Source organism: Peromyscus eremicus, chromosome 16_21, assembly GCF_949786415.1.
Source record: "Peromyscus eremicus chromosome 16_21, PerEre_H2_v1, whole genome shotgun sequence".
NCBI classification, from domain to species: Eukaryota; Metazoa; Chordata; class Mammalia; order Rodentia; family Cricetidae; genus Peromyscus; species Peromyscus eremicus.
In genome coordinates, this window is record NC_081432.1 from 6,126,721 (window position 1) to 6,154,478 (window position 27,758).

Consider the following 27,758-nt stretch of genomic DNA (forward strand, 5'->3'; position numbering starts at 1 on the left):
GCACCCTGAGTGAGCCTAGGCAGGCAGAGATCCGGAAAGAATGCCTCCGACTGTGGGAGGTATGCAGCCCATTGTCACTCCAGCTGTAGATGAGAACAGGATTGTCACCTTACTCCCCCCCCCCCCCCCACACACACACCCCGCTGCAAGGGTGCGCACCTCCTTGGCATGTTGCAAATTATCTTTTTGGCCTCCTTACAGCTTGGCCCGCAGCTGGGTCAAAAGAACACAGGTTCAGGGTAGGCTGCATTTTGCCCTAATGGTCTGGACAGGAAGTGAACTCCCTTGCCAGCCCTGTGTGTTTGCGTGCCATCTCCTCTTCCCCGGCCTGAACTCATCTCCTCACAGTGTGTCAACAGGGCACTTAAAAACCAAAGCTAGGGCTGGAGAAATGGCTTAGGGGTTAAGAGCACTAGCTGCTCTTCCAGAAGACCCAAGTTCGGTTTGTAGCACCCACATAGTAGCTCACAACTGCCTGTAACTCCAGTTCCAGGATATCTGATGCCCTCTTCTGGTCTCTGGGGCACACATTTGGTACTCAGATATACAGGCAGGCAACACACCCACACATATAAAATGAAAAAACATTTTTAAAGCCCTTTGGTATCTCTCTTTTCAGATTCCAGACCGGGCTCGAGTTGCTCCTTCTTCTTCAGACCCCAAATTCAAGTTTTTTGAGCTAATCAAGGTAAATCTGGCTTCTGTGGCAATATGTTAGGAGCCTTTTTCCAGGGGTGGAAGGTGTCACTAAGGCAGCCCTGGCTTCCATCAACCTTGGAACCTAAAGGAGTGGACTAAGGCCTCCACAAGTGAGAACCTTGTTGTATTATATAAGCTTTCCCAAGAACACCTCGGGCCAGCACTCTGCCACCCAAAGGGTAAGCTGGCCAAAAGGTTCTTAAGAATTCAGGGTCCTAAGGGATTTGTCTGCATGGCGGAGAGGGGGTGACATATGATCTTAAACAGGGGAACTGCAAGGGAGCCACCGTGGGTCTGGCCTGGGCCTAGCTTCTCCATCCTGTCTTTAGTGCGCTAGCATTCCGAGTTCTGCCATCAACCTCCAGCTTTCCCCAGGGTATCACTTCAGTCTGGCCTAGTTGTGGTCATTGTGAGGGTCAAAGACTAAAGAATGAGGTTCAAGGTGTTTACATCTTTCTGAATGGGGGGATCACTTTTCTGCCCTCAGGCCAACTGCTGGAGAGCCCTTGCTTTTGGTGGCTGCTCTAGTCTAGTGACATTCCCCATAGCTCTGGTAAATCCATCTCTACTTGGGACTCAGTCTTTCCTCTCCTAGTTTCTCCTAGTAGGTCCTAACGGAACACTGCAAGCAGGTGGAAATAGATCCTATTTAGTGACTGGTTAGGTGGAGAGGAGGGTGCAGAGACCCTGCTTCTGAGGGCAAATGATTCTGGTCCCCTCACCTCCGTCAGCCTGCCCCAGCACAGCAGCGTTTTCTCTGATCTGTGCCACAGGACACTGACATCAACATCTTCAGCTACAAGCCCACGATGCTCACTGCCAAAACCCTGGAGAAGATCCGTCCTGTGTTGGACTATCGTTGTATGGTGTCTGGCAGCGAGCAGAAATTCCTCCTGGGCCTGGGGGTAAGTCAGCAGCTGGCCTCCCATTGGCTTGGGGTGTCCTGTCTGGGGATGTGGACAGCTTCCGGCCACACTCTGTGTGTTCATTCTGTTGGCATCAGGGCTCTTCCTTGAAACCTCATGCCCTCTCGTGCCCTGAGCTTGTCAAGTGGGAGTCATTTCTTCGTGTCCTGCTTCCTCCCCACTGCTGATCCCTGCCTTGCGGAAGGGAAGGCTGTTGCTTTTCTTGAAATCCTGGGTGGCCAGTTTTCTCCAATCCCACCCTCTGCCATTTCCTGTCTAGAAGATACCCTTCTCCATCCTCTGGGCCACTGGTGGCTAACTGAGGGAGGGAAGGCCTGTTAGCTCTACATCTTACTTGACTAGCAGCCTTTGCTTCTTCCTACCCTGCACCCTTCCACGCAGTTGACCCTTCCTCCTCACTTCTTTTTGTCCTTACTTTGTATTTTCCTCCTTTTGCTTTCTCCTCTTCCTGTAATCCCAACCTCCACGTGTACATCAAACTAGACGAAGGTCTTTCACAGGGTTTCCTACCAGTAAGATGGAGCCCATCTCTACTCTCTGTGGAGGCTGAGGAGAAGTGTCACAAACTCCATCCCTCTTAGACATTTTCTACGGACATTGGCAAGGCCTCGTCTGCTTGTAGCTGCCAAGTAAAGGCTCTTTCGAGGATAGAGTCTTCCATTCCTTAGTCTCCATGCCTAACCCTTCTCCCTGCCTGCAGAAGTCCCAGATCTACACATGGGATGGCCGCCAGTCAGACCGCTGGGTGAAGCTGGACCTGAAGACGGAGCTGCCCCGGGACACACTGCTGTGTGTGGAAATTGTGCATGAGCTGAAAGGGGAGGTCAGAAGGGTCTCTGTTCATAGATGGCCCTGAGGCAGGGGGTTGTGGGACTGTGGAGCCTGGCCTTCCACCTTAGTGTGGGTTCATGGTGTGATGGAGTGGTCCCCTAAAGCAGTTGCTGTCTACTCCGGGAGATACTGGGAAGGGCAGAGGGAAAGGCTTTATACACAGTCCTAACATCTTACCAGGTCTTTTCAGTAGCCAGTTTACTTCATAATCCTTGGGAACGAAGAGACCTGCCATTTTCTGTGAGCGTTGCACTATTACAGTATAGGGATGGCATTTACAACACTCCATGTGAGCAGGCAGTAGTCTCCGCTGGGTTGGAGGTTCCTGAGGGCACCTGCCCCAAAGTCTGCTCCCAAGTCCAAGCTAGTCTTTGTTTAGGATCAGCTGGCAGGGAGGCCCGAATACCACCTTTTCCCAGCTTAGCTGTAGGTAGATGGAGGCCCACATGCCACAGTCGGCCAGAAGCCAGTGCCTGCACAGTGGAGAACATGCTTGTCCCTCGTAGGGGAAGGCCCAGCGGAAGATCAGTGCAATCCACATCCTCGATGTGCTGGTGCTGAATGGCAGCGATGTCAGAGAGCAGCATTTCAACCAGAGGTGTGCCTGGGCCCTAGGGGATGGAGGGCGGGACTTCCCATGCCCAACACAGACTGGCCCAAAGGCAGGAAAGATGGGTTGACATTGCAGTTGGCTGAGATGTGGGCCTTGGTTGCCCAATTCTAACACATTTCATATTGCTACAGTTGCTTAGATTGAAGTAATTGTGTGTGTGTGTGTAAAGACTGTGAATAGGGGTGAGTTTGTTTGAAGAGGGAGGGTTTCTTTTAAAAATCATGGCCAGAACATGGGCAGTCTCAGTTTGGTGTGTCTGGGCTAGGGTGAAAGAGCAGATGTATACAATAACGGTTCTTGAAGTCCTAGTGGAGATGACTGAACACAGCAAAAGGCACACTTTAGGGAAACCAGCTCAGAGAGGCCAGAACCCAGAGGACAGGTTGGGCCCTAGGGGACAAGAATGCTGCCACTTGGAAGTTTTGTGTAGGCCCAGGTCCTCTCATTGATGCTGTGAAAATGCCTTGGGGCACAGGTGTTGGTGAGGTCCCCTGGCTTGCCTCTAAGGATTCTATTTGGATTGTAGAATTCAGCTTGCTGAGAAATTTGTGAAAGCAGTTTCCAAGCCCAGTCGACCTGACATGAATCCTATCAGGTGAGCATGTCATCCTCCTCCAAGACCCCTCTTGGGGTTGTGGCTTTGTTGTTATTTCTCCTGTCCTGAGTGGGGTGGGAAGCTTGTGGAAGGGGATGGAGCTAAACTGCCCTGTCAGTGGTTTGGGAATGCAGCTCCCTATCCTGCCTGGCAGGGTGGGTTAAAGTTTCCTAGTCTGAGATGCACACACCTGCCCTGAGTTACCCTTTCATACTTGAATATCCTTTGCCGATCGCATGGCCTCCTGGTAAGGAAATAAGGAAATGGGGATTTGACTGTAAAAAGAGGGGTTAAGGGAGTGAAACTTGGTGCTTGAGGAGAGAGCCCCACTCCTCCTCAAAGGGTAAAGTTCCAGGCTCAGGGCAAGAGGAGGGAGGGGATAGATAGACTGCCTTCTCCGGGTCAGAGGCTAGTACAGACAGCACTGAAGGGGGATGTGCCTATTGATACACTGGCAGAGTCACCAGTAATGTTCAACTAAATACACTTAGAAATAACGCCAGCCCCGAGGATGCAGGACAGTCTCAAAGGGAGACTTTGCTTGTTGTATGACGTCCTGCCTGCTGGTTTCAACAGGCAGCTTAACCAGGAGCAGTTCCCAAGGCAGGTTTGGTGTCCCCAGATGTGGAGGGCTGGGCCTCAAACTAGAGCCTACACCCTATATAGGGTCTGTGCCCTCAAAATAACAGAACTACCAGGACTGTCATTCTGAAGTCTGTGTAGATAGACCCAGGCAAAAGCCTGGCCTTTGGGTTTCTGGCCTTTAGTGTCAGTGAAGGTTACTTGGGGATAAGGGTGTTAGGGAAATTTGCCTGCCAGATCTTCCTTTCCCTCTCTTGTCTTGAGGACTCACTGCTGAATCCCAGGCACTGGTATAGGCCTAAGGGGCTATGTGGCAGCTCACAAAACTAGGCAGTCTGTAGGACAGCAGTACCACAGGCCCAGTGGCCTCATTTCTGGGCTGCTGGTTGCAGAGAGGGCCTGAGGACAAGGGCAGGTCTAGGGTCTCTTGTCATGCTCTTCACAAGCATATCCCAGGAAACTGTCCTCACCTGCTCTACTCACAGGGTGAAGGAGGTGTACAGGCTGGAAGAGATGGAGAAGATCTTTGTCAGGTGAGTAACTGGCCCAGTCTGGTTTAGATTGGTGTATAGTTGAGTGGAGTTGCATTCTATTTGCAGGGGTGGGTTATAGAGCTGGGCCCTGGCACTGCTCCATTCTCTGCCTTTCACTGTCTTGCTGCAGATGAGTCCCAGCTGGGAGCTAGCTCAGCACCTGTCGGGAGGGATACAGGGTGACTTTATGTCGGGCAGAAATACGGGCTCATTGACGCTGGAATAGTTTCAAACACTAACCCCCAGCTCACAGTGCAGAGTGAGCCAGGAGTGCGCTGAGGGCATAGATGTACCTTACATACCTTCAGTGTGCCACCCTCAACAGATGAGGCTCATTGTGAGAGCGCTCTGGTCACCTGAAGACCCAGTAGCATCCCTGCTTTCTAATTTCCCCTTCTTGGTGTCACTGTAAAGCTCCTGAAGAGCAGCACCCCTCATCCATCGCTTGACTGGAGTGCAGAGCTGTGCTCTAAACTCAGAACTGCCATTAACTCTGCTCTGGATGGCTTGGAGCAGTATGTTTAAGGGTCTGTGCTTTGGGACTAGTGTCACTTTGAATTACCTAGAGACTAACACTAGCGTGCCCTGCTCTGTCCTCCATGCATGTGCTGCTCTCTGAACGCCTGCCCGTTGGGGAACAGGTTAGAGATGAAGCTTATCAAAGGCTCCGGCGGCACTCCAAAGCTCAGCTACACAGGACGGGACGACCGGCACTTTGTGCCCACAGGCCTCTACATTGTCAGGACTATGAACGGTAGGTTCCCCTTCCCCCAGCAAGGGTGACTGGCCCAGACTTCTTGTTGAGGTGGACAGCAGTCAGCTGGTAACTTCTGCGGTATCTGTTGGGAACACTACACCCCCAGATTAGGCCAGTTCTGGTCTTTGGCTGGGACGGGGAAAGAAGAAATTGTAGATGCTCACATGGTATTCTCAGCAGATAAGCATGGCTTCTCCACAGGGTCAGGATAGGCCTTAGGGAAGTAAATCTGCTACCCTCCTGAGCCATTTGGGCTTGGCCATAGAGGCTGGAAGGGACAAGCAGGAGAGAGGAAGGACATCCTTACTGGCCAGACCCATCGCCATGGGTACTGTTCTGAGTGCCTGCTTTTTTCTCCCTTAGAGCCATGGACCATGGCCTTAAGCAAGAGCTTCAAGAAGAAGTTCTTCTACAACAAGAAAACCCAGAGCTCTACCTTTGAACTCCCTGCAGATTCCATTGCCCCTTTTCAGTAAGTAGCCCTCCACTGGCCTCATCACTGCTATGCAGAAGCTGCCCCAAGCGTAGGCCTGGACAGAGAACTCACTGGCTGGGTGGGGGACGGGGACACAGGGACCTGCAAGAGCGTTTGAGGAACATGTTGCAGGCTCCCAGCCTTGCCCCTTATGACTCAAAGTCCCAGGCATTCCTCCTTAAGACATGTTCGTCAGAGTGCTGCTGGACATGGGCTTTGGCAGCGGCCCCATGGGGCCTAAAATTAGCCACCAACACTTGTTTCTGTAGCCAGCTAATACTGATCTCTTAGTAAAGCAGGTGAACTAGGAACATTAGTAGAGTAGAATCCAGTTGGATGCAGGCTGTGGCAGCAAAATTAGTTCTTGGAGGCATAGGAAGGAGGTGCTGGGGTCTCCTGGGGGGTACCTTTTGGATGCCAGAGGGCGAGCGCTCAACTTGAGTCACTGACAGAATCCAGTTTAAAAGCACCCATTCTTGGAAGTCACGGCTGCCAGGGGTCTGATTCTGACTGCCCCTCCCCTTCCCAGTACCTGCTACTACAGCCGGCTCTTCTGGGAGTGGGGAGATGGCTTCCACATGCGTGATTCCCAGAAGCCTCAGGATCCAGACAAGCTGTCCAAGGAGGACGTCCTTTCTTTCATCCAGAGTCACAATCCTGGAGGATCTTAGGATCTCCACCTCATCAATGTCCTGTCGTTCTCAAGGCAGGCCCTGTGTCTGGTTCCTTCTGCCTCTTGGAAAGGAACTGGGAATGTTCTCCCTGGTCTTGAGGGAGATGGACTCCTCTCCATTCCCAAGTAGCTCAATCCGGGTCTTTAGAGGACACATCCTTGTGGAACTCTGCTACCTGAGAACTGACACCATCAGGAGGCAGCCTGAAAGCAGCTGCTTGGGGCAGGTCAGTGCCTAGCCATTCCCTCTGGAATTTATAGACTCTGTTTTCTGAGTTCCATTCTCTGCCTCTGAGGGCAGTCAGGCCGTCTTTCCCAACTTTTACCAGGCCAGCTAAGCAAGGAGGCTCACCATCATGCGTTGGCCAAGAGCAGCTGTTGTACAAATCAAGAGTTTTATTTGTTTCTTTTTCCCACTCCCATCCTGGAGTTCATCCTGGCAGGCTGGGAAGGAGTGAGGGCCCAGCATCCCTGACACACCAGAGTCTCGGGTACTGGGTGTGACTGTGACTGAGTTGTAGGGCTTTCATGGGTCTGCCTATTGTGTTCTAAACACTGGGCAGCACTGAAGACCTTGTCTTTCTCTCCCTCCCTGCAGTAAGAGAAGATACCCCTCCAGGGTAGGTGGAGCACCAGCCCTCAGGCAGTTCAGGCCACCTGAAGCCGCTCTTGGCAGAGCCCTGAGCTAGTGGTGGCTCTGGTGCCCCTCCTGTCCACTAAGAGGTACATACAGTGTGGTCACTCCATTTCCTCTGTCTCTTGAAGAGGGAGGAAGAGCAGCAGCTTTGGGTTTGGGGAGGGCACCTGTGGATGTTTTTAATGGGAGGTACCTCAAGAGATTTTCATGCAGGTCCTGAGGGCCCCATGCCAGCACCAGGCTGGTTTCCATGGAGATAGGGCATTGAGGCACCTGTGAGGCTGGAATTGACTCCACTGTAGCAGGTCCCTTCTGACAGCCTCTATCCCTAAGCCAGCAGCCACAGTGCTAGGATGCCATGTGTCCACCCAGTTCTGGGCCTATCAATGTGTCTTGCAGAATCTTGGATCATTAAACATATTTTTATTGCTTGTGTGGCTGGGGTCTGACTTTAAGAGAAAGGGGAGGGTTTGTGGAATTCATGCCTCTCCAGCTCCTGGGCTGCTACCTGGTTGACAGCCCACAGGCATCAAGGTGCAGTTCCTGTTTAAAGCTGGGATCAGGGAATGAATGAATCCACAGCCCCAGAAGGGTGGGGAGGCACCTTCCCTCTTACGTAAATCATACAGCTCACTCCGTGGTGGCACCGTGACAATCCAGGATCAGTCTGTGTGACTAAAATAAGAGGTGTCAGACCAATTAGTGTCACTAGTCAAGAGACAGAGAGAAGGGGTGTTACTGACCCTGGCCAGCTTCCCTCCACAAGAGTGCAGTGTTCTGCACTAGGAGAGGCCGGCCCACTGAGCCTCCATCAGCTCCAGGTGAGAATCCCTTCACCTAACTCATCAGACTTGACCCCATCTCCATGTTTCACAGTATGTTTTATTTGGTGGGTTCCTGTGTGTCCTGGGCCTCACCATAGTCCTGCAGCAACCACCTTTCCTCTCCTCGTGACCCTGTACTGTGAGTGGGGCTGGGGTGACTTCTCTGTTAGCTGCTCTTGCTTGGCTTCTTTTGATCAAGCCCTCCTTATTTACTGGCTGTTGTCACCAGAAGTCTGTCTGGTCGTTACCATAGCTCTTGCTGCCTCCACACTCCTGGAGGCCTCCTTGGCCCTGCCTGTCTCTAGAAGATGAGTTCATTTAGCATGTTCCTGGGACCTCCACTTCAAGCCCAAGTCACCTTGTACCATGCATGCTGCATTTTCTTCACTGGTGATCACAGACCAGGGCACAGAATCTGGAGAATCGAGTGGCACAATGCTGCCTTCCCAGCTGCTCTTCTCCCTCCCTCCCTCCCTCCCTCCCAAACTGTGCACAGGCACTTGGGAACATCCCTTCATCTTTGAGACAGGAGTGCCTCCCTTGCTGTGCCTCAGCTAGTCAGCCAGAGATATTTACTCACTAGACAGCAGAGCTTGGGGCTCTTTATTGCCCCTCGACTGAGCACTAGGAGGAGGCAGTACCATGCCTTTCTGCTGCAGCTGCTGGGCAACCCCAGGGGGAAAGGCCCCCACCTCCGTCTTGAGCTTGAAAGGTTGCTTGGTCCCCGAGTAGAGAGTGGAAGGGAACCTGCATGGCTGAGGACGGCGGACTCACATAGTCCAGTGGGCATAGAGTAGAGCGAGGAGGAGGAAGATGGCCACCGAGAGGAGCATGTTCTTCCGATTCTCTTGCCGAAGCAGCTTTAGCTCCTTCTCTGGGAGAAAAAAGATTGGAACAAGACAAAACATTGAGGCCCACCTAACTTCTTCCCAGAATTGACAATCTGAAGACAGAAATGTCTTTCAGCTACTTTTGTACCCCCAAACCTGACCCTGTCTTTGATCTGCCCATACCCTCGGAATCCTTTAGCTAGATTTAGACCTAAGAGCAGGCCTGACTTGCTCAACCATTTTTCTGAGTACAGTAGGGTATGTACAAGACCACCAAAAGGGCTCATCCTTCAGGAGCCTTTTCAGCCAGCTAGAAACTCTGAGGACAGCTGGAGCCTCCTTGGGCTCACACAGTTCCTGAATTCCTGCTGTCTGAAGGTACACTAGAAGAAGCCCTGATATTCTTCAGCTACATTCACACCCAGTCATCACTTGTGCAGTTTCTACTCTGCAAAGGCTAAGCTGATGTCCTGGCCACCTACCCCTACCTAAGCAATGGACTGGAGAACTGCCAGCCAGCCCTGGGCAGCCAGACTGACCCTCTGAGTAGAGAAGGAATGGACACATCCCAAGGGTCCTGCAGACCTTGAGGCAGGGGCTACTGGGCTCTCACTGGCTCTGCTCCCTGCACCCAGAAGGTGGCAGCATTGCTCTAGCCACAGAAGCCCTTTCCTGCCTAAGGAGGGGCTCTCCAACCACCTCACTCCCAATGCGGGTTGTTCTGGTTGGGTGGGGCATGAGATGCAGAGGCCAGTATCTGTGGATGAGAGCCTTTCTTCTGGACATGGCATAGACACACCCCAGTGAATACAGACCCCTTGCTACTGCAAGTGAATATAGACCTCCTTTGAACAAAAAAAAAAAAAAAAAAAAAAAAGGACCATTCTCACAGGTGCCAGGGATGAGGCTGGCAACGGGAGGGAACTTCCTTACCATACTTGGAGGCTCTGCTCATGAGGGTGGTTTTCTCCTTTTCCAGAGACCTCCTGTGGGGAAGGAATTTACAGCTCAGACCTTTTTTCCTGTCTTAACCAGAGGGGCAATAGTTCTTGTCTGTTTGAATAAAGGGGCCAAAAACTAGGATCTTAAGAGGACAAGAGTTAAAGCGCAAAGTTAGGGACTCTTCTGCCTTGGCTTAGTTTATATAGGAACCAGGTCAGAGAGGCCTGACTGGACAGAGGCATTACCTGTCCTCAGGACTCAGTTCTGCCCTGTAGAGCTGGGAGGTCACAGCCTCTAGGTCCTTCCGACACTGAGACAGCTTCTCCTCTAGCCCATCAATCTGAAAGAGACAAGAGACAGAGGTGCTGAGCTCTCAGCTTTCCCCGCACTGGCCCCTCCTCCCTCCCCACCCCATGTTGTACTGGGCAGGGCCCAGCTTTGCTGCTGACAGAGGGCTTCAAGTTTTCAACTGCCAGGCTGAGTTTCCGAAAACAAGAAGTGGGTGAACCAGGCACAGGTTGGGGATGAAGAGGTAGATCCCCGCCAGAGCCTGGCACCCAGCAGAACCTACCCCACGGTTGGAAATGCGTACTGCAGAGCCAGCACAAGGTCCCAAGTCTCCAGGTGGGAGGGAGGGGTTAAACGTCAGGGGCTAGTAGGGCATTTTCCTCATGGACATGATTCATCTTAATAGTGCAGTTGTGTTGTCACAATGGGCGTTTTTCTGAGAATCAATAAAAATTGGCGAAACAATGCAACTCAAAACCACTTCTCTTTCTTTCTGTGGCTCTTACGCAGAAATGTTGCCCATCACCAAGGTCAGCATAACTCGATGGCAAAGAAGCTAAGCTCTTGAAAGGAGGGCTGCCAGCCGTATCTTCTTCCATCTGCTCTGTCATTTCAGGGATGTGATCTTAGAGAAAATACCTGAGTTATGGGGAAATGGTTTGTAAAATGCTGGGTTGGGCTATCCACACCTGGGTGCCAATGTTAGGCATTTGGCATTGAACACCATAATTCTGCCCTGACTTGGTCTCCAGGTATCTAAGTGGCCACTTCACTGGGTCTAAGCTGGCTGGCTAGTGCTGAGGGCTCCTTGGAACCCTGTAACAGTCCTTTTCCATCTCTGCCTTCGCCCACCCTTACCAAGTCCCCAAGAGGGACAGCAAACGTGGCCAAATGGGGGGACAGAGATGGGATGGTTTTTCTGAGGAGTCCTGGGGGCACCCTTCTGTTGGTCTCAGCTCCATTCCTTATTGGAGCTACCTGAAAGAATCTTGCCTCCTAATCAGGCTGGTCAGAGTCTGGATGTCCCAGGCCAATGGCCTGGGGTCAGGAATCAGGAAAATTGTACTTGAAGTCCCTGGGCCTTTGCCTTCTGCCTGGACAGCAGCCATCTCAGACATTCCTGGGTCAGCCACTGTGGTGGGTTCCAATGGAAGGTAACCCCTTTCCTGCAGCCCAGTCAGAGGGCTCGATGTGAGGGAATAACCCACAGAGCCTCAAGGTAACTGCATGGTCAACTCTGCCATTTCCCTGTGGATGGGGACCAGCCTCAGCCAGCAGACTAAGCAGTCCCCAGAGAAGCCAGAGGCCTTCCTGGAACTGTACTGTAGGGAGGGGACACTAGAGAGCCAAGCTTGGGGACAACAGTCTGATATGGGCACTTGTGGCCACCATGCAGTGTGCCCTTCACAGAATGCTACCCAGCACAGGCTAGCCCCTGAGATTGTGTGTCCTCATGTGGCACAGGAGCAACTATCAGCCAGAGGCCATCTGTGCTGGGGCCTGAATCTTACTTAAGTACTGGACCTCCTGCCCTGGCTGGAAGATACCTCTCCTTCACCTGGCAGTCAGCCCTGTCTATACTGCCGCTCCTATTAGTTCAAGCTTTTATCTTCCCAGGCTAGAAGCCCACAGACTGGCCAGTTCTACTTGTAACTATGACCTGCCCGGCCTCCGAGAATACCCAAGTCTGCAGGTCCTTAGGCCACCTGCCACCTTTGTGCCCCCAAGGCCTGGTCTCCTGCAGTCTTCCTATTTGTGGCTGGAGTGAGCAGCAGCTCAGCATGGGTAGACCGAGGAGCTGGGAACAAATGGTTCGGGTTTATACACCTGATTTCTGAAACCCTGGGGCTCACTAAAACAAGCAAACAGTTGTGCCTGCACATAGCTAACACAGCTTGCCCCAGATGTCCAGTCCAGGTTCAGGTCTTCCTGCTGCTCTTTGGGCAGGGCCCTGGTTTGGGGACCATTCTGGGGAGGGATCAGGTTCAGGATTTCCATGTCTGAATGCCTCTGGAAGGTGACCAAGTGCCCAAACAAGTGGTAATTGCCCCAGAGCAAGGCCAGGCTCTCTTGCTGAGCAATGTCTTACAGCTGAGGCTGTGGCCAAGCCATCCTGCCATCATGCTCTGGACAGGGCCTCAGGGGCTGGCAGTCGGGGGCCTTTATCTGAACAAGCCCAATTTATTTGCAGTTACACTGAATATCCCCACTTTCATTTGCCACTTTTTAATGAGGCTTAAATGGGCGAACACAAATCAAGGTTTTAGGGACTCAGTTCTAACCTCCCTCTATGAATATTTATGTCCTGCTGACAGTTCTGATTCCCTTCTAAATAGCAAGTTCTCTTTACAACTGCCTGATGTGGACTGGGGGATGGGGGAGGCTGAGCATGAAGGAGGCTCTTCAGCAAGCCACAGGCTCATCCTTGGAAGGGGACTAGACACCAGCAGCACTTGAAGCAGAAGCCACTGTCAGAAACTGGAATAATGGAGCAGCCAGGAACCAGGCTGTGGAGGAGGCAGGGAGGGATGGTCATAATGCTGCTTTTAGATGTGATGTGAGGCTGCAGAACAGAGTTGTTCCAACAAGATAGGTCAAAAGGGCAAGAAAAGACCGAAAAATGGGCCTTATACGAAGCCCCCAGTTAGAGTTTTCAGTCAACTCCCATGCACACGGGTTATGGATATTACAGACTACAGGTTCAAATCCCAAGTCCTCACTCATTTTCTCTCTGCCCTCAGGCCAAAGGCAACAGAGGGCAGAGAGCCAGGACCAGAAGCTGTAAGCTTTAGGGTCAGAGTAAGGAGCTAGATCTCAGGGTCAGAGCTGGGTCAGTTGTCACTTGTCAATGAATGGCAGGCTCCTTACACCTGCTTGTGCCTCAGGTGACATCTCAGAGCAGTGAGGTAATGATGTGCTCAGAACAGCACTTCACACAGCTGGAGTTTAGTAACAGCCGCTGTTAGAGAATGGTGTTCACTGGGTTGCTGTGGCTAGAGTAAGACAGCGTGAGGTCCTGGGAGTCAAGGGTAGCGGAAGGGAAGTCCTAGCCCTGTTATGGGCAGGCAGCAGTGGGAGGTCGTGTGTCTGTGGAGGGGACCACAGGCAGGCAGTGAGTACAAAAGGTCCTCCACCATGGGTCAGTCCACCATTTGGCACAGAACACGGTATACTGGTTAGCTATGCAGTCTTGTGGGGGATGGCACTGGGAGGGGGGTTCAAGTGGCAGATGCTAGGTGTGGGGGAACCCAAGCGTGAGACGGTGAGACCAACAGAGCCCTAAACAGAAAACTCAACTGAGGCCCAGGGAAGCAGTACTCCTCCGAGGAAATGCCGACAGCAGGGGAAGCCTGGCAGCCAGTAAGGCTGGGAGTCGGCCTGGGGATCCTGGGAACTGTGGCAGAAAGAGGATCAATCCAAGAGATGGGAACTATTAGAGTGAAAAGGGAAGGTTCCACTGTGGAAGGTCAGGGAGCCACCCAGAGCACCTGCCTGGCAGAAGACTGGTAACTCGGGAGCTGAGACAGCATGGCCCTGACAGAATGGGTATCCGCTGGTAGATTAAGGCCCATCCATGTGCTATGCTTACATCCAAGAACAAGGTGATATCAGAGGGAAGAAGCAGCAGCGGCTGAAGTAGTCTTCTGGGAGGAGCAGGGACCCCGAGATGCAAGGGTGGAGCTGGAGTTTCTGAGTCAGCAAACTTCTGGCACCTTGCACTGAGAAGCTAGGAAGGACCATGTAAGGCCCCCTGTGGAGCAGTGTGGTCTTGTAGAGACTAGCCTGGACCCAGCAGTGACTGGGCAGTAGCTAAACCTGTCTGTGGGGGCAGGGGAGAAGCAGCAGATAAGGTGGGAAGGAGGAAGGCACAATCCCAAAGAAGGTGGAGTACCGTAGGCATCCAGGCAGGAGCTGTTACTTAGGAAGCCTGCATGTGAGGTCTCTACTGCAGTCTGGGAAGACCTGAGGCCTCTTCTGTCTGCCTCTGAGTAGGACTTGAGTGGTTCAGCGTTTGCTGGAGAGGGCAGAACAGCTGAAGGTGGAAGTCAGGACTCCTCAGAGCTTCCCTCCCTAGCCCATAGCTCCAAGCACTACTGTCTGCTCCAGGTGAGGGCTGTAGATCCCTAGCCCTAGGCCACACAATGGCCCCCTCCCTGACTTGGATACAGCCTTACTCCTAGAGCTTTAGGCAAGTGTCCCTGGGGTCCTATGCACCATAAAACCACTGTGTTAAGAGAAACTGTAAAACTCTTCTGAAATCCCCAGGAGGCATCTTTTCAGAGGATGGCGCCTCCAGGAATCAAAGCCCTGAAGAGGCTCCTCAGAGGCAGGGAACTTGTGCCACTTGCATAGACAGCTGCCCCTACACAGGTCAAGTCAGGCCCCACAGGGTGCCAGCTCTAGGGCTGCTGGAGAAGCATGGGCAGCTTTTATTCCTCTGACAAGGAGAGTCAGCAGGAGCCACAGGCTCTTCAGTAGGAGAGTGAAACAGCTGAACACAGACAGCCGGGAGGCAGCTCCTGGTCCACAATTTCAGCCACTGCAGCTACCCTGAGGGCCAGGCTCTCACCTGGGAAAGGACAGAGGTTCCCCTGGGGCTTGGTTCAAGGCCACACAGCCCACTCTGTTTCCTAAGTTGGCAAGAGGTTCCTGTCTCTCTAAGGCCTTGCTCCTGGGAGCTTTTGGCCAGCAAGTGACAGGATGCTGGCCAGGAAAGGGCTTGCCTGAGGTGTCAGGCAGTAGTCATGGGGCATGCCCTGCATCTATCTGGCCAGGAGCTGGCTGGGTACCAAAGACTTATAACAAAGAAGATGGTATCATGTATCTGGATGAAGGCATGAATCAGGAACAACACTGGGAACCAAAAGCCCACAGTAGATGCAACAGCTGGAACACATCTGCAGCAATGTCCAGGTGCCAGGCTCTGTTCTAGACACTCCACACAGAGGGGGAGGGCAGATAACCAGACTTACAGGAAGGAAGCAGCTTTCTAGATGTGTCCTAACCCTGCCACCCCACAGTAGAAAGCAGTGACTCTTAGACCAGAAGGCAGCTTCCACCCCTGTACCCTAGGATGGGCAGCGTTTGCAGCTGCAGGCTTCCAATCTGACCTTGCAAAGGGACTGTCACCACTGTGCAGAGAGATAACTCCTGGCAGAGATGGTTAGCAGCTTACACAGCTAGGAGGTGGTGGGACTGGGTCCTGGACAATGCACTTTCCTCCACACCAGCCTTTTCTCCGGCACCCTTCATGAAAATATCCACAAGTAGGCCAACAAGGACTACTGACATTCAGAAACAAAGTCAAGCACCGCCCAGCTGAGCCTGTGGCAGTCTGTTGGTCTGGCTTCAACAGACCCTCTACTCTGAATGACCTTGTGCCTGGCTCTGCTTGAGCTCTTCTCACACAACAGATGCGCTGCCTGGAAGGGCCTGCCTGGAATCCGTGTGCTGGGAGCCACAGGCGCCAAGAGCCTGGCGTCTGTCTTCATACTAAGCTGACTCTCCCTTCACAAACACCCTCCTCCACAATGCCACACTGTCAAAAGTACCCTCTCAAATGCACACAAAACACATCCAGTTTGGAGAAGGAAGTGTGTGGGCTAGCTGTGCCTGGTAAACCCTCTTCCCCGCCCTCTCCAAAGGGCATCAAAGCTTCCTCCTCTTCTAATTCACAGCCTGGGAAGCTGGTCCAGGAAATCCACTCATTTTCACACATCAGGAGTCCTGGGGTGTTTACTGTAATGGGTAAAGGAGCTAGACCGCCTGCCCAGATGTCCCTGGCAAGAGCACCAGGCTTTCCATCTGGGGCCTCTAGTCCATACAGCCAAGTCACGGGGGACCATGTACATCATCTCCCAGGTGACCAGCCTCAAACCTAAATGGCTGATCCCCATTACACTGCTTAAGTGATGTTTTTGCATGGAGAAGGCTCACAGGACTCTGTATGGGGCAGAAAATAAACCACCATAGTCCCCCAAATCAACAGGCCTGGTGCAAAGTTTCTCTTCCAGGCAGAGCAGGTGAAGACAGCAAACTTTGCAGTGTCTAGTGACAGCCAAGGGGACTACCCACCTGAACATGAACCCCGCCCCAGCTCATGAGGATGAGGTCTGCCAGAGTCCAGGAGAGCCGCCAAAGTCAGCACAGAGGAGCTGTGCAGCTTTGAAATCACCTTGCAGGCCAGACCCTGCCCTAAGCCTTCAGCTGCCCCAGGACAAAATGTTGTCTGAGGTTTGGTTTCTCTCCTTCCTCCCAGATCTATTTTTTGATAAACTGGCAAAAGCTTCTCCATCTCTGAAAGGCTCAAAGCACTTTTCAAGAGCTGGCATCCGCGCCGTGCCTTATGAATTCATTAATTAAGACGCTGGCAAACAGCCACCCCACACACGCTGACATCCAGCAGCGTTAGGTAATGAGGTTTGAGTCTCCTGACCCCCGCTAAGTGGAGCGGTGCCAGATGCAGGCTGCCGAAGTCACCTGCCCGAGGGCGACCTGTCGCTTCCACCTGTGCAGGTGAGGCTCATTTAACGGTCAGCAGGCCCTGAACAGCCCACATCTGCCAGACTCTCCCAGCAAGGCGGCTCCATGTTAGTGCCCGACCTCAGCCTCCAACCACACCCCCACCTGGAATCAGCAGTGCCTCCCACCACTTAGGCCAATTGGGTAAGTACTTCCTTCCAGCCAAGACACTGCCTTTAGCCCTGTTGCAGGAAATGGGGGGGGGGGGGGGGGAGGACGGGGCTTCCCCACAGCTCCGGCAGTTCATCCCAGGACTCCTAGACTGATTAACAGTGGTCACAGTTCATGCCAGCCAAACCATTTCTTTCCAGAACCCTCCACCTGTCCCGAGTCGCCTTCAGTCTGCTGAGAACCAGGGGATATTAACTGCCTCCCGTGTACTTTTATCCCTTACAGAAGACACTATGAGTTGGCCAGTCCAGCACTGACTCCCAGCCCTTCCCCTCAGCTCACCTCCACTGCACATGGTAGAAAACAGTCTGCTGACAGCCAGGCTTACACAGCTCAGCTTTGGGCAAAGAGACAGTTCCAGATGTTATCTGGGAGACTTCTGTGAGTTCAGGGTTGGCTAGTAAGAGTCTTGATCTACGGTTGACCGCGATGACTGCAGCTGTGGCAGCTCTCTTGTGACTATGGCCACAGTTCAGGGTATGCAGAAACAGTAGCCCTGATATTAAGTACTAGCTACTGAACAGAGCCGAGCTTCTGAATCAAGGCAGGAGCGACTTATCTATCCTCTCCTATGGGGAGAATGACATTCCCCACGCACGGAGGCCATTCTGAAACTCGTAGACAAAACCTTCCCAATGGACAAGATTTGTGTACTAGGGACCAAATCTAACCAAGTTATCACCTTCGGCTGGGGACATGGTTCGTCAGCAGAGCACCTTCCAAGGATACAGGAGGCACTAGTGCCATAAAAAGGTGGGGGCAGCTAAGACCCAAGCTTAGTAACTTAAGGCCAAGTGGCCCAAGGCCTGCAGGTCAGCTACAAAAGAAACAATCCAGTTACTGCTTACAGTAACTGCAATTAAATTAAATTTAAACTGCAAGTGAGTTCCTATCAGTCCGAACTCTCCCCGTCCATTTGGGTGGTGATTTCTCATGGGATGATGGTTTGTTTCATTGCTCAGAACAAACTCTCAGAACCTGACACGGTCAGCTGTTTCCGACTGACTCTCATGGGCTTCTGAAGGAAGCAGAGTTGGGGAGTCAGAAGGGGCCTGGTTGCCCTAGGTGACCACCTGGCACAGCTGGCCCATGGCCACCCTCAGGGTGAAGGCCACCTGCTTGGTAATTGTTTCACTACACAAGCGAGGCCTGTTTGCAGGTGCTGAGATCTCTCACTTGTGGGGCTTTTATTGCACTCGTCAGATTAACAAACATTTTTGATTAAATCACCACTTCACTAGCTCTGAGCGAACGACTTTTAATAAGAGGACAATATCTACCGCTCCTGAGCACCAGTGCACATTCAATACTCAGAGCCGCTGGGGGCAATGAAAGAGGAAGCAGAGAACCAGCCGGATGCCAGGCCTTTGCTGAGGCCCTGGGCAACAGGTTTCCAGTCCTTAAACAGCCAAGCAAAAAGTAACCGTAGAGACAAAGACTGCAGATACCCACATGCTCATACAGTTTTATACATCTGTATATTTGCCAATATTGTAAATATCCATGCAAACATCTATAAAAGTGCAGTCACTGAGGGGGTGAAAATGGGCTGGGGGCATAGCTCGGTGTTGGAGGGCTTGCCTACTGTGCTGGCCTCTCCTTAAACCACAGCTGCTTCTTCAGTCCCAGCTGACCACAGAAAACAGCACAGTCAGCCCTGATCAGTCTTGTCTTTGCTCTGGAACTGCACAAGCCAGGCCTCCATCATCTGCATTGCTCTCGGTTATTTTCCAAGCTCCCACAACAGCTCATTACACTGTGATCACTACGGTATTTCCAGCCCAAAGTTCCAAACACCTCCACAGTCCTCCCCAAACATGCTCAGGTCCGTCCTAGTTTGCTTTTCTGTTGCTGTGATAAATGACATGACCAAAAGCAACTTGAAGAAAGGGTTAATTTCAACTTAACAGTTTATTGTCCATCATGAAGGGAACTCAAGGCAGGAACCTGGAGGCAGGAAAAGAATGCTGCTTAGTGGGTTACTCCTCATGGTTTGCTCTGCCTGCTTTCATACACAACCCTGGACCACCTGCCCAGGGTGGCACCACTCAGTTGGTTGAGCCCTCCGACACCAAATCATTCACCAAGAAAATGTCCCATAGACTTACTTGCCCACAGGCCAACGTGATGGAGGCAATTTCTTGATGAAATTCCTAGATGACCCTAGTTTGCGTCAATTTGACAAAAAGCTAACCAGCACCCTACCATACATACGGCTGCAAAATGGGTAGATCTGCTCCCATTTAAAGCACTAAGAGCATACATGTCGTGTTAAAATTCTGTGCTGGAGGCTGAGGGCACAGCTCAATGGCAGAGCACTTGCTAGGCAAGCAGATGGCCCTGGGCTCTAGCCCCACCATAGATAGGTAGAAAGATGGATGGAAGACTGATAGATCAATCAATCAACTTGAGTCAGCCGGATGAAAGACAGGAGCTAAATTTCTACCAAAGCAGGAAGAAGGGGATGAACTCTTAACAAAACTGCAAAACGTGGGGAGAAAAGAGTGGCTGGTTGTCCTCAGCCACCTTATGCCAGGCATGCTCTGGGCATCTGACAGCAACCTGTGAGGAAAGAGGTGATCTGAGGGAGACCTGGCCTACCACATGCCAGCCCCTTCTCCCACGGTAATCAGGCTGCAGCTGAGCACATGGCCTCCTGGTTGATGAGCCCATTTCCCAGCTGCCCTGGCAGGTAGTGGGGCCATGCACCTTGGTTCTTAAAAATGGAAAGTGGGCAGTCTGGGCCCAGGGTCCTTAATGCAATGGGTACTTCCTTAACAAAGGGGACACCATGAGATGTGTCCTGATCTTATAGATAAGATGGCAGAACCCCCAGTCCACTAGACCAGAGGCTGGCAATCCAAAGGCCTGTAGACCAAACACACTCTACTTCCTCTTCTTATGAAGAAAGAGCAATTTGGTTTTTGAGATGTTTCTCACTACTGTAGTCTATGCCGACCATAAACTGATGAGCCACCTTGCTACAAGCTGCAAAAATATACAAAGTAGGATTTCAGCTGATTATGACAAGCTATGCCTGGAAGAAGCTGAGGGCCTTCCAGAGGTCAAGCCGAGGCTCAAGGAGTGTTGGTGATATTTGGCTTTTGATTATCAGCCGTTTCCTGCTATGAGTTTCTTGTGTGCTATTGTAGCTTTTCCATCATTTATTGGGCACCATTTCCCCTCTACTAAAGGAATATTTAGATAACCTTCTGAGCTGACAGCTATGCACAGCCAGAACCCCAGTTTAAGCCTCCCTGTAATTATCGTCATTGGCAGCATCCGGCCAGGTCCATCCACAGACCGAGGAAAGTACCTTATCAGAGATACCTCTGTACTCTCTAAGAACAGACTTAAGCACCAGACTATTTGAGGAGGCCTGGTAGAAGTGCAAATTAAGCTTAACTTCCTCCTTTCCCAGATCTTACCCCTAGTTCCAGATCTCCCTTTAACTATCACCAGAGGCATCTACCTGTACACAGGTTGCCTAGCGACCAAGCACACTTTCCCCCACCCTGCAGAAAAACAGCACATAGCTTGGACAGATAGGAGCCACAGGAAAAAAGAAGACAGTTTTATTTTCTCCCAATTAACCTAGCAACTTACAGATTCTTAACATTTTCTACCAATCATGTTTAAGGCTATAGCTGAGCACATAAGATCCCTCTTCTTAGATATTATCCGAATTTAGCCTTTAGTTAATTCATTTCCCCATTAATCACTTCCCTTTTGGATTGCAAATGATAATTAACAATTACTGCCCCTCTATGTGATTCTTATCACCCCTCCGCTTGATCCTGGAAGCCTGGCTTTGCACTGCCAAGGGATTACTGCTTGTAAGTGTATATATGTGTGTGTATATATATACAGGGACTCTCAGGGCACAAGAGGACAAAGATTTGGAAGAATAAATGACTGGACTAAGAGCTCTTTGTGCCGAGATTCTATTTCCCGAAAATAGTCCTCGCCATTCATAGTTCTCTCGCCTGAGTCCCTGGGATGTATAATATTAAGGCTGGTCCCCCTCTAATATTATACAGGACTGCCTGTCTCAGCCTCCTAAGCACACCATTAGCTTTAAATAAGGCCTACTCACTACTTACATAAGCTGCCACGCTCACATACTGTCCACAGCTGCTTTTCTATATTTTTTTGTTTGTGTATTTAAGTCAGGATCACATGTATCCTGGGTTGGGCTATGTAGTAAGGATGGTCTTGAACTCCTGATCTCTCTGTTTCCCAAGTGCTGAGATTATAGGCATATGCTATCATAACTGGCTATGGTAGTTAATTTTTTTCTTTCAAGATTTATTTATATTTTATAAATTTTTTTTCTTGTTTGTGTACCACATGCATACCTGTTGTCCACAGAGGCCAAAAAAAGGCATCAGATCCCTCAGAACTGGAGGTAGAGAGATTGTGAGCTGCTGTGTGGATGGTGGGAACCAATCCCGGCCCTCTGCAAGAACAACCAGCGCTCTTAACTGGTGAGCCATCTCTCAGCCCGGTACTTATAGTCTTTAAAATTGGCCCAACATCAAATGAGCAAATACTGAAGCGGGTTGGGCTTCCCCAAAGCTCTGGTCAACATTTTCATCAACTAATCCAAGACAATGTTCTCTGATGTGTGTTTTGTAAAAGAGATCTTATTTAATAAACGGACGATTCATTAGCATTGAACTCACTGCCCAGAGCATCATGTAGTGCCGAGTTGCTTCATGCCTGAAAAATGGTTAATCTAACAAACCGATTGTCCCTATAAGCCACATCACAGCCCTGGAACACTAGACGGCACTTTAGCGCTGTGCTTAGGGGTCCCTTGAAGTAGCAAAATCACCAATAAAGAGCACAAAAATGCAAAAATCACGGCACTAGAAAGCCCATAAAAAGGACGTTTGTTATGGCATGACAGCTCAAATAGGGCAGAGCCGCACTCGCTCGGCCTCAGCTGGAACTGCGGCTCTCAGGTGACTCCCACAGGCTGCCACTTGCTTTGGCAAATGTGCTAGCACTGACTTGAGGGCAGCAGAGCCGCCACAGGCGGGAGGGGGGCAAATCTGGGAGTTTGAGTAGGACTGAAGAGAGCTGCAACAGAGGTACCCTACTCACCAAGTCTACACCGGTACTGTTCGACTCTTTCCACACATGGTCTGCTGACCGCTTCTCCAGGCTGTCAGCTCAGGGCGACTTTGCATTCTTGAAGCTTCTGAATTTTGGAGTTTCTATTACAACGGCTCACTGTGCTCTAACACAGGCTATCAAGTCTATGCCCTTGTGCTACATACACACTGTCAGCTTATTTCACCATGCATGCTTTAGTCTCTTAGGACATTCACATTTCCAACAGCTTTTCCCCCCTACCAAGCAGGCCAATACCCAGTTGAGGGGGTGCTCCTACAGTCAGCTGCTGTTGCTGAAATTCTTTCCTGGGGGAGACAGAAGCCAATGCCTACCCCTCCTCCTAAGATCCCAATGACAGACTGAGGTGTGGTTCTGACAAAGTTCATTCTACTGAGTTTACTGGGCTTCTTTAGAGAACAGGTGAAGGCCACTTATAAGGGTGTGGGCACTCCTCCCCAACAGTCCACACTTGGGGCCCCCTCACCTAGGCTTCCCTAGCCTAAATACCACAGCCCTGCTCTGACGCCATGTGCAATTCATCAGGCCCTGAGTTGCATACCACGGGCAGAATGGGAAGAGGCTGGACACTCAGGTGAGGATCTTCTGACTCTCCTCAACAATCAACAAGCACAGCTGGGCTAATCCTTTTGCAAGCAATCACAGCTGAACTTCCCTAGATGGCGTTTGCTTGGCTCCAAAAGACAGCCATACACAACACCTGCATTAGCATGGATATGCATGGCTTAAACACACTCAGGTCCTACTGGGATGAAGAAATGGTCGTGTCTCCACTTCTGCAAGCTCTATGATGAGTCTTTGAGAAACACCCAGTAGGTTAGAAGTCTCTGGGGGGGCTTTTGACATTGATACCTGATGCTATCATCTACAAATATGTTGAGTCACATTCTTAGATGTACTGGGACACTTGTGGCCTAAAGGCCACAGGCTGAACATGTCTGCTCTGGTAACTGAAAGGAAATGAGTCCCCACTTCCGGGCAGCCCACCTGAGCATCATTCTGTGCTCTTCACCTTTACCATTTTAAGCTGGTTTCCACTTTTTCCTCTTTTGGGACATGCTCTTGCTCTGTATCCCAGGCTGGCTTTGAATTCACAATCTTAACTACCTTAGCTCTCTGAGTCATGGGACTATAAGCATGCACTACCACGCCCAACCCCTGGGTTCTGCTTAGAACCTCGGTTCCCCTGTCTATACATCATGCCAGGCACGCAAGGATTCACTAAGAATGCAAGCGAAGGTAGCAGATGGTACTCAACCAGCATCTGATGCCTTTCTTTCCACGTGTGACAAACTATTCTTAAAGGCCTTCCCCAACACCAGTTCTAGAATTCTTTCCAGATTCCCCAAGATCCTCAAAGTTAATTTCCAAAGCTACAGGCTTTGGTACCCCACAGGAGAAAACTTCCCAACTCTGGAGACGTTTGAGCCATTTAGCACTATCCTGGATCACAGAAGCGCACTCATCCCCGACTCCATGACAGTCTCCTCGTCTACAGGTCCCTGACATGTCTTCTCTGGGGCTCCCCTTCCACAGCTCCTCTTCGGGGGAGCCCCTGGCCTCTCTCATCACTGCCTCCCTCATCCCGATCCCTCACCTCGGGGGCCCTCTTCCCTCTTCCGCCGCCGCCGCCTCTCCCAACGCCACGTCGTCACCCTGGCTTCCTCCGTCTGGCCCCTCGCCCTCGCAGCCGCCGGCCCGACCCACGCCCCTGCGGCGGGACACGGCGACTAGCCACGCGGCCCGAGCCCCGACTGCTCCCCCTCACCTCCTGAGCGACGCCGAGATTCTCCCGCTTCTTTTTAGTCATCGTTGCTCGCCGTGTCCCCGCACCGGACCCGCCCACTAGGCCGCACCACGCACGCGCAAGTCCTCGTGCTTCTCTCTCATTGGCCGGTGCGGCAGGAGGAGGCGGGGCTGCTGCCGTCGCCATCTTGTTGAGGGGCGCGTCCATCCTGCCGCGGCCATGTTTGTGAGGGGCGGCCTCTGGTTGGAGGTCTGGGGATCAGATCTGCAGACAAGCGGTGACTGGTCCACGCCTGGGTGGAGACCGATTTACGTACTGAGAACTCTTTTCTTTTCTCTCCTCTTCTTCTCTTTTCTTTTTTTTTTTTAACATCTTATTCCTTCTTGCATCCGTCAGTGGCATCCCTGCAGTTTTAGTCTAACTTCATTCAAATTCAGTTGGGCCGGGAGGTGGTGGTGCACGCCTTTAATCCCAGCACTCGGGAGGCAGAGCCTGGCGGATCTCTGTGAGTTCGAGGCCAGCCTGGTCTACAGAGCGAGATCCAGGACAGGCACCAAAACTACACGGAGAAACCCTGTCTCAAAAAAAAAAAAAAAAAAAAGAAAGAAAGAAAGGAAAAAGAAAAAAAATTCAGTCGGTCCTACGAGGCTTACCCTGCAAGCCCTGCTCCTTCAGTCCCAATCTGAGCCACTCCGCCCGTTGGAATCTATGGCCTTGTACCGTTAATCGTTTTGTGTTCTTAGACATGGCTCTCGTTTTTCTGGCGAGACAGGAACAGCCTGCAAACATCATGGAAGACGTGTAGAAGGCGGGCAGCATGAGATGTTCAGCCTGAGTTTTACCAGCTCCTTTTTCTGGGTATTCCTTTACAGGCTTGCTCATGCTTAGCATTTCAAAGTGTTTAGACCTGTGGCCTTTTGAGATGTTTTAACTATAACCCTACCGTATAGACTGTGACCCGCGGAACTGCAACCAAAGTTTTACAACTCAACTCAGTACGTTTAGCATCTGTGAAGTGCTGTGGCAATTTTAAACTATTTGAGTAAAAAAAAAAAAAGATAGCCGAGCATGATGGGACAATATCTGTAGTCCCAGTTACTTAGGAGAGTGAGGTGGGAGCAGTATTTAGAGCCCACAAGTTTGAAATCCGTCTGGACAACAATGAAACCTCAACAATTAATTTTTTTTTTTTTTTTTTTTTTTTTTGGTTTTTCGAGACAGGGTTTCTCTGTGTAGCTTTGCGCCTTTCCTGGAACTCACTTGGTAGCCCAGGCTGGCCTCGAACTCACAAAGATCCGCCTGCCTCTGCCTCCCAAGTGCTGGGATTAAAGGCGTGCGCCACCACCGCTCGGCTTTTTTTTGGTTTTTTGAGACAGGGTTTCTCTGAATATTTTTTTTTTTAATTGGGAGGAGCAAAAAACAACAACAACAACAACAAACCTAGCAAGTAGGTGGATGTGGTTTAAAAGAGTGGGGTGTGGTTCAAAAAAACTACCATAGCTCTTTTTTACATGTCTTTGAGATCATGATTATTGATGATGCCATTCTTGTGCTGGACATTATTTCACAGGGTGGAACCTCTGTGCACAGGGAACAAAGCGAGCATCTCTGCATACACAGCTCTGTCCTTCAGTGTTCCTTTCTTTTTTTTTTTTTTTTAAAGATTTATTTATTTATTATGTATACAGTGTTCTGTTTGCAGGCCCAAAGAGGGAATCAAACCTCATTACAGATGGTTTTCAGCCACCATGTGGTTGCTGGGAATTGAACTCAGGACCTTTGGAAGAACAGCCAGTGCTCTTAACCTCTGAGCCATCTCTCCAGCCCCAGTGTTCCTTTCTAAAGATAAATGTGCCCAGGTGGAATTCCTAGGTCTGAAAGACCCCCGGAGGAGATCTTCCCTCAGGAGAGACCCCAGGTCCAAGGAACACACCGAAACCACGGATCAGATGCAAACAGCAAGAGGGTTTATTCAGATACACAGGTACCTGGGGCGACAAAGTCTCTCAGAGGACTTTCGCGCCTTCCTAGGGTAAGGGGGACTTTTTATAGGATCCCAGGGGCAGAGGCGCGGTTACAGAAGCGAGAAGCATAGTTACAGGGTTCCCATTGGTTGATTCAAATAAGGCCAGGGTGAACTTGGGGACATATTTTTAATTCTCGAAAATTTGATGTGTGTGGCCGACTTGGCCTTGTGGGTGTTTTCCCAGCCCAACTGTTTATTCCCCAAGGCCAGGTGGCCAACCACAGATATCTTATTTTGACTCAACGGTTTCTCTCCCAAGGCCGGGTGGCCGACCACAGTTATGAACTCCTGTTTTTCTGGTACTTGCCTTGCAGAATGGCGTTTCTTAGGCTAAGTAAAAGCCTGCTATAAGCGGGGTCTTTCATGTCAAAGCTGATGAGACCAGAATCGAAGCTCCTTGGTTCACAGTGGTTATCTCTGCACTGGAGCCTGTTTCTCTGTGTGAATAATAACCCCACCTCAGTGTTTGGAGGAAAAACGTTTTCAGATCTGTGTTTCCTTCTTGATAGAGTCCTTGAGTGATGGGGCTGGGAGGAACCCGAGATACCATCTCGCTTGGCCGCCTGTGACCCACGGAAGAGCTTGTAGTAAATCCTACCTGAGCAGGACGCAGGCTGTTGGAAGTTGTTTTGTGCAGTTCTCTCAGCTTAACACCCGGCACAGGAAAATCTTACTCGAGAACGTTGTCTATCAACTGTCAATCAACAACACTTATTGTCAGAACACTCTTCCAGCATTGGTTCCAGGCCCAGAAAAACCAGATTCTGCTTCCCAATTATCACAGGCACTGGCCCAGGGGAGGTGAGAAGAGGAGGAAAAACACTGTGTTCTTTTAGAAGTGGCTCCTTCTGCGTTTCTCTGGCACCAAGAAAAAGCCACAGAGCTCTGGCTGTGCCTCATGCCAGTCTCGTCTCCTCTCAGTCCCCGGCAAAGACAGGGGAGTTCTCAACTTTCTCCGGGAGCAACCTCATGTGTTTCCAACCAGGCCTTGTCTCCTGGGTCAGGTGATGGGGTAAAATGCTCAAGATGAGGAGCTGGAGAGTTAAGAGCATTTTAGCTCTTGTACAGGACCTGGGTGGCATTCCTAGCATCCACATGGTGGCTAATAATTGTAACTCCAATTTCATAGGAGCTGACGCCCTCTTCTGTCCACCTCAGGTACTGCATACACATGGTGCATGGATAAAACATACAGGCAAAACACCCAAGAACATAAAAAAGTATTGTTTAAAAAAAAAAGCCAGTGTGGTGGTACACACCTTTAATCTCAGCACTCTGGGAGGCAGAGGCAGGCGGATCTCCTGAGTTCAACGCCAGCCTGGTCTACAGAGTGAGTTCCAAGACAGCTAGGACTGCACAGAGAAACCCTGCCTTAAAGGAGAAACCAAAACAAAAAACAAAAGACTCAAAACGGGCTGGAATCAAAGTCTCTGTGGATTGTAGTGGTGGTGGTGGTGGGGCTTTTACAGTCAAGCTGTCCTGGATTCCAGTCTCAGCTCTGTCATTTAGCAGCTGGACACAGTGGCGATGTGGAGCAAAGTACTTCCATTTTCTAGGCCTCGGTTTTCCTATCTGTTAAGTGAGTGCATCATGCCGGGTGTGGAAGGCCCTTCTGAGAACTGCTAGAGAGCAGCTGCGGAGTGAGTGACCAGGAGAGAGACCTCAGGACTGAGGAGCCCCCAGCCTGTGCCTGGGTTTTGCCTATCAGTCGCTGCCATTTGTTTTGAGGCTGGTTTCTGTCAGCCTTCCTGTTGCTATGGAGCACGTGCTGTCTGGAGTTTGAGGCAACTACCTGGAGTGTGGCATTCCCTGCAGATGGCAGCCCCAGCATGCACGGGCGCCTCTCCACGGAGGGGCCCATCCTCTCCTCTCACAGCTTGTCCGTCACAAGCTTGATGTGTCAGGACGGCACAGAATATGCTGACTGACCCCCGTGGTGTGAGGGGAG

At 51.0% G+C, this 27,758-nt stretch overlaps 2 protein-coding genes across 5 annotated transcripts in view; one reads left to right on the forward strand and one right to left on the reverse strand.

Moving 5' to 3' along the window:
• Nucleotides 1-7,752, forward strand: part of Cmtr1 (cap methyltransferase 1) — a 41,400-nt gene extending 33,648 nt beyond the window's left edge. Inside the window, exons 15-24 of the mRNA XM_059282267.1 lie at nucleotides 2-59; nucleotides 620-688; nucleotides 1,473-1,604; nucleotides 2,326-2,448; nucleotides 2,963-3,054; nucleotides 3,596-3,664; nucleotides 4,732-4,779; nucleotides 5,421-5,533; nucleotides 5,900-6,008; nucleotides 6,541-7,752. Coding sequence (XP_059138250.1) covers nucleotides 2-59; nucleotides 620-688; nucleotides 1,473-1,604; nucleotides 2,326-2,448; nucleotides 2,963-3,054; nucleotides 3,596-3,664; nucleotides 4,732-4,779; nucleotides 5,421-5,533; nucleotides 5,900-6,008; nucleotides 6,541-6,682 — 955 coding nt within the window. The 3' untranslated portion in view covers nucleotides 6,683-7,752. The remainder of the gene's footprint in view (nucleotide 1; nucleotides 60-619; nucleotides 689-1,472; nucleotides 1,605-2,325; nucleotides 2,449-2,962; nucleotides 3,055-3,595; nucleotides 3,665-4,731; nucleotides 4,780-5,420; nucleotides 5,534-5,899; nucleotides 6,009-6,540) is intronic.
• Nucleotides 3,135-24,006, reverse strand: Ccdc167 (coiled-coil domain containing 167). 4 transcript variants are annotated; one of them, XR_009383547.1, is made up of 7 exons: nucleotides 23,806-24,006; nucleotides 10,163-10,257; nucleotides 9,909-9,961; nucleotides 8,920-9,019; nucleotides 6,544-7,996; nucleotides 4,717-4,939; nucleotides 3,135-3,908 (listed from the first exon to the last, which is right to left on the reverse strand). XR_009383547.1 is itself a non-coding variant. In XM_059282269.1 (5 exons), the coding sequence occupies exons 1-5, from the start codon at nucleotides 23,989-23,991 to the stop codon at nucleotides 4,933-4,935; spliced, it is 441 nt and encodes a 146-aa protein (XP_059138252.1). In that variant the 5' UTR covers nucleotides 23,992-24,006; the 3' UTR covers nucleotides 4,420-4,932. The 4 variants fall into 4 exon arrangements, 2 of the variants coding, with proteins under 2 accessions (XP_059138252.1, XP_059138251.1); XR_009383546.1 differs by lacking the exon at nucleotides 3,135-3,908 and having other exon boundaries at nucleotides 4,420-4,939; XM_059282269.1 differs by lacking the exons at nucleotides 3,135-3,908; nucleotides 6,544-7,996 and having other exon boundaries at nucleotides 4,420-4,939.
• Between the last annotated feature and the right edge of the window lie 3,752 nt (nucleotides 24,007-27,758).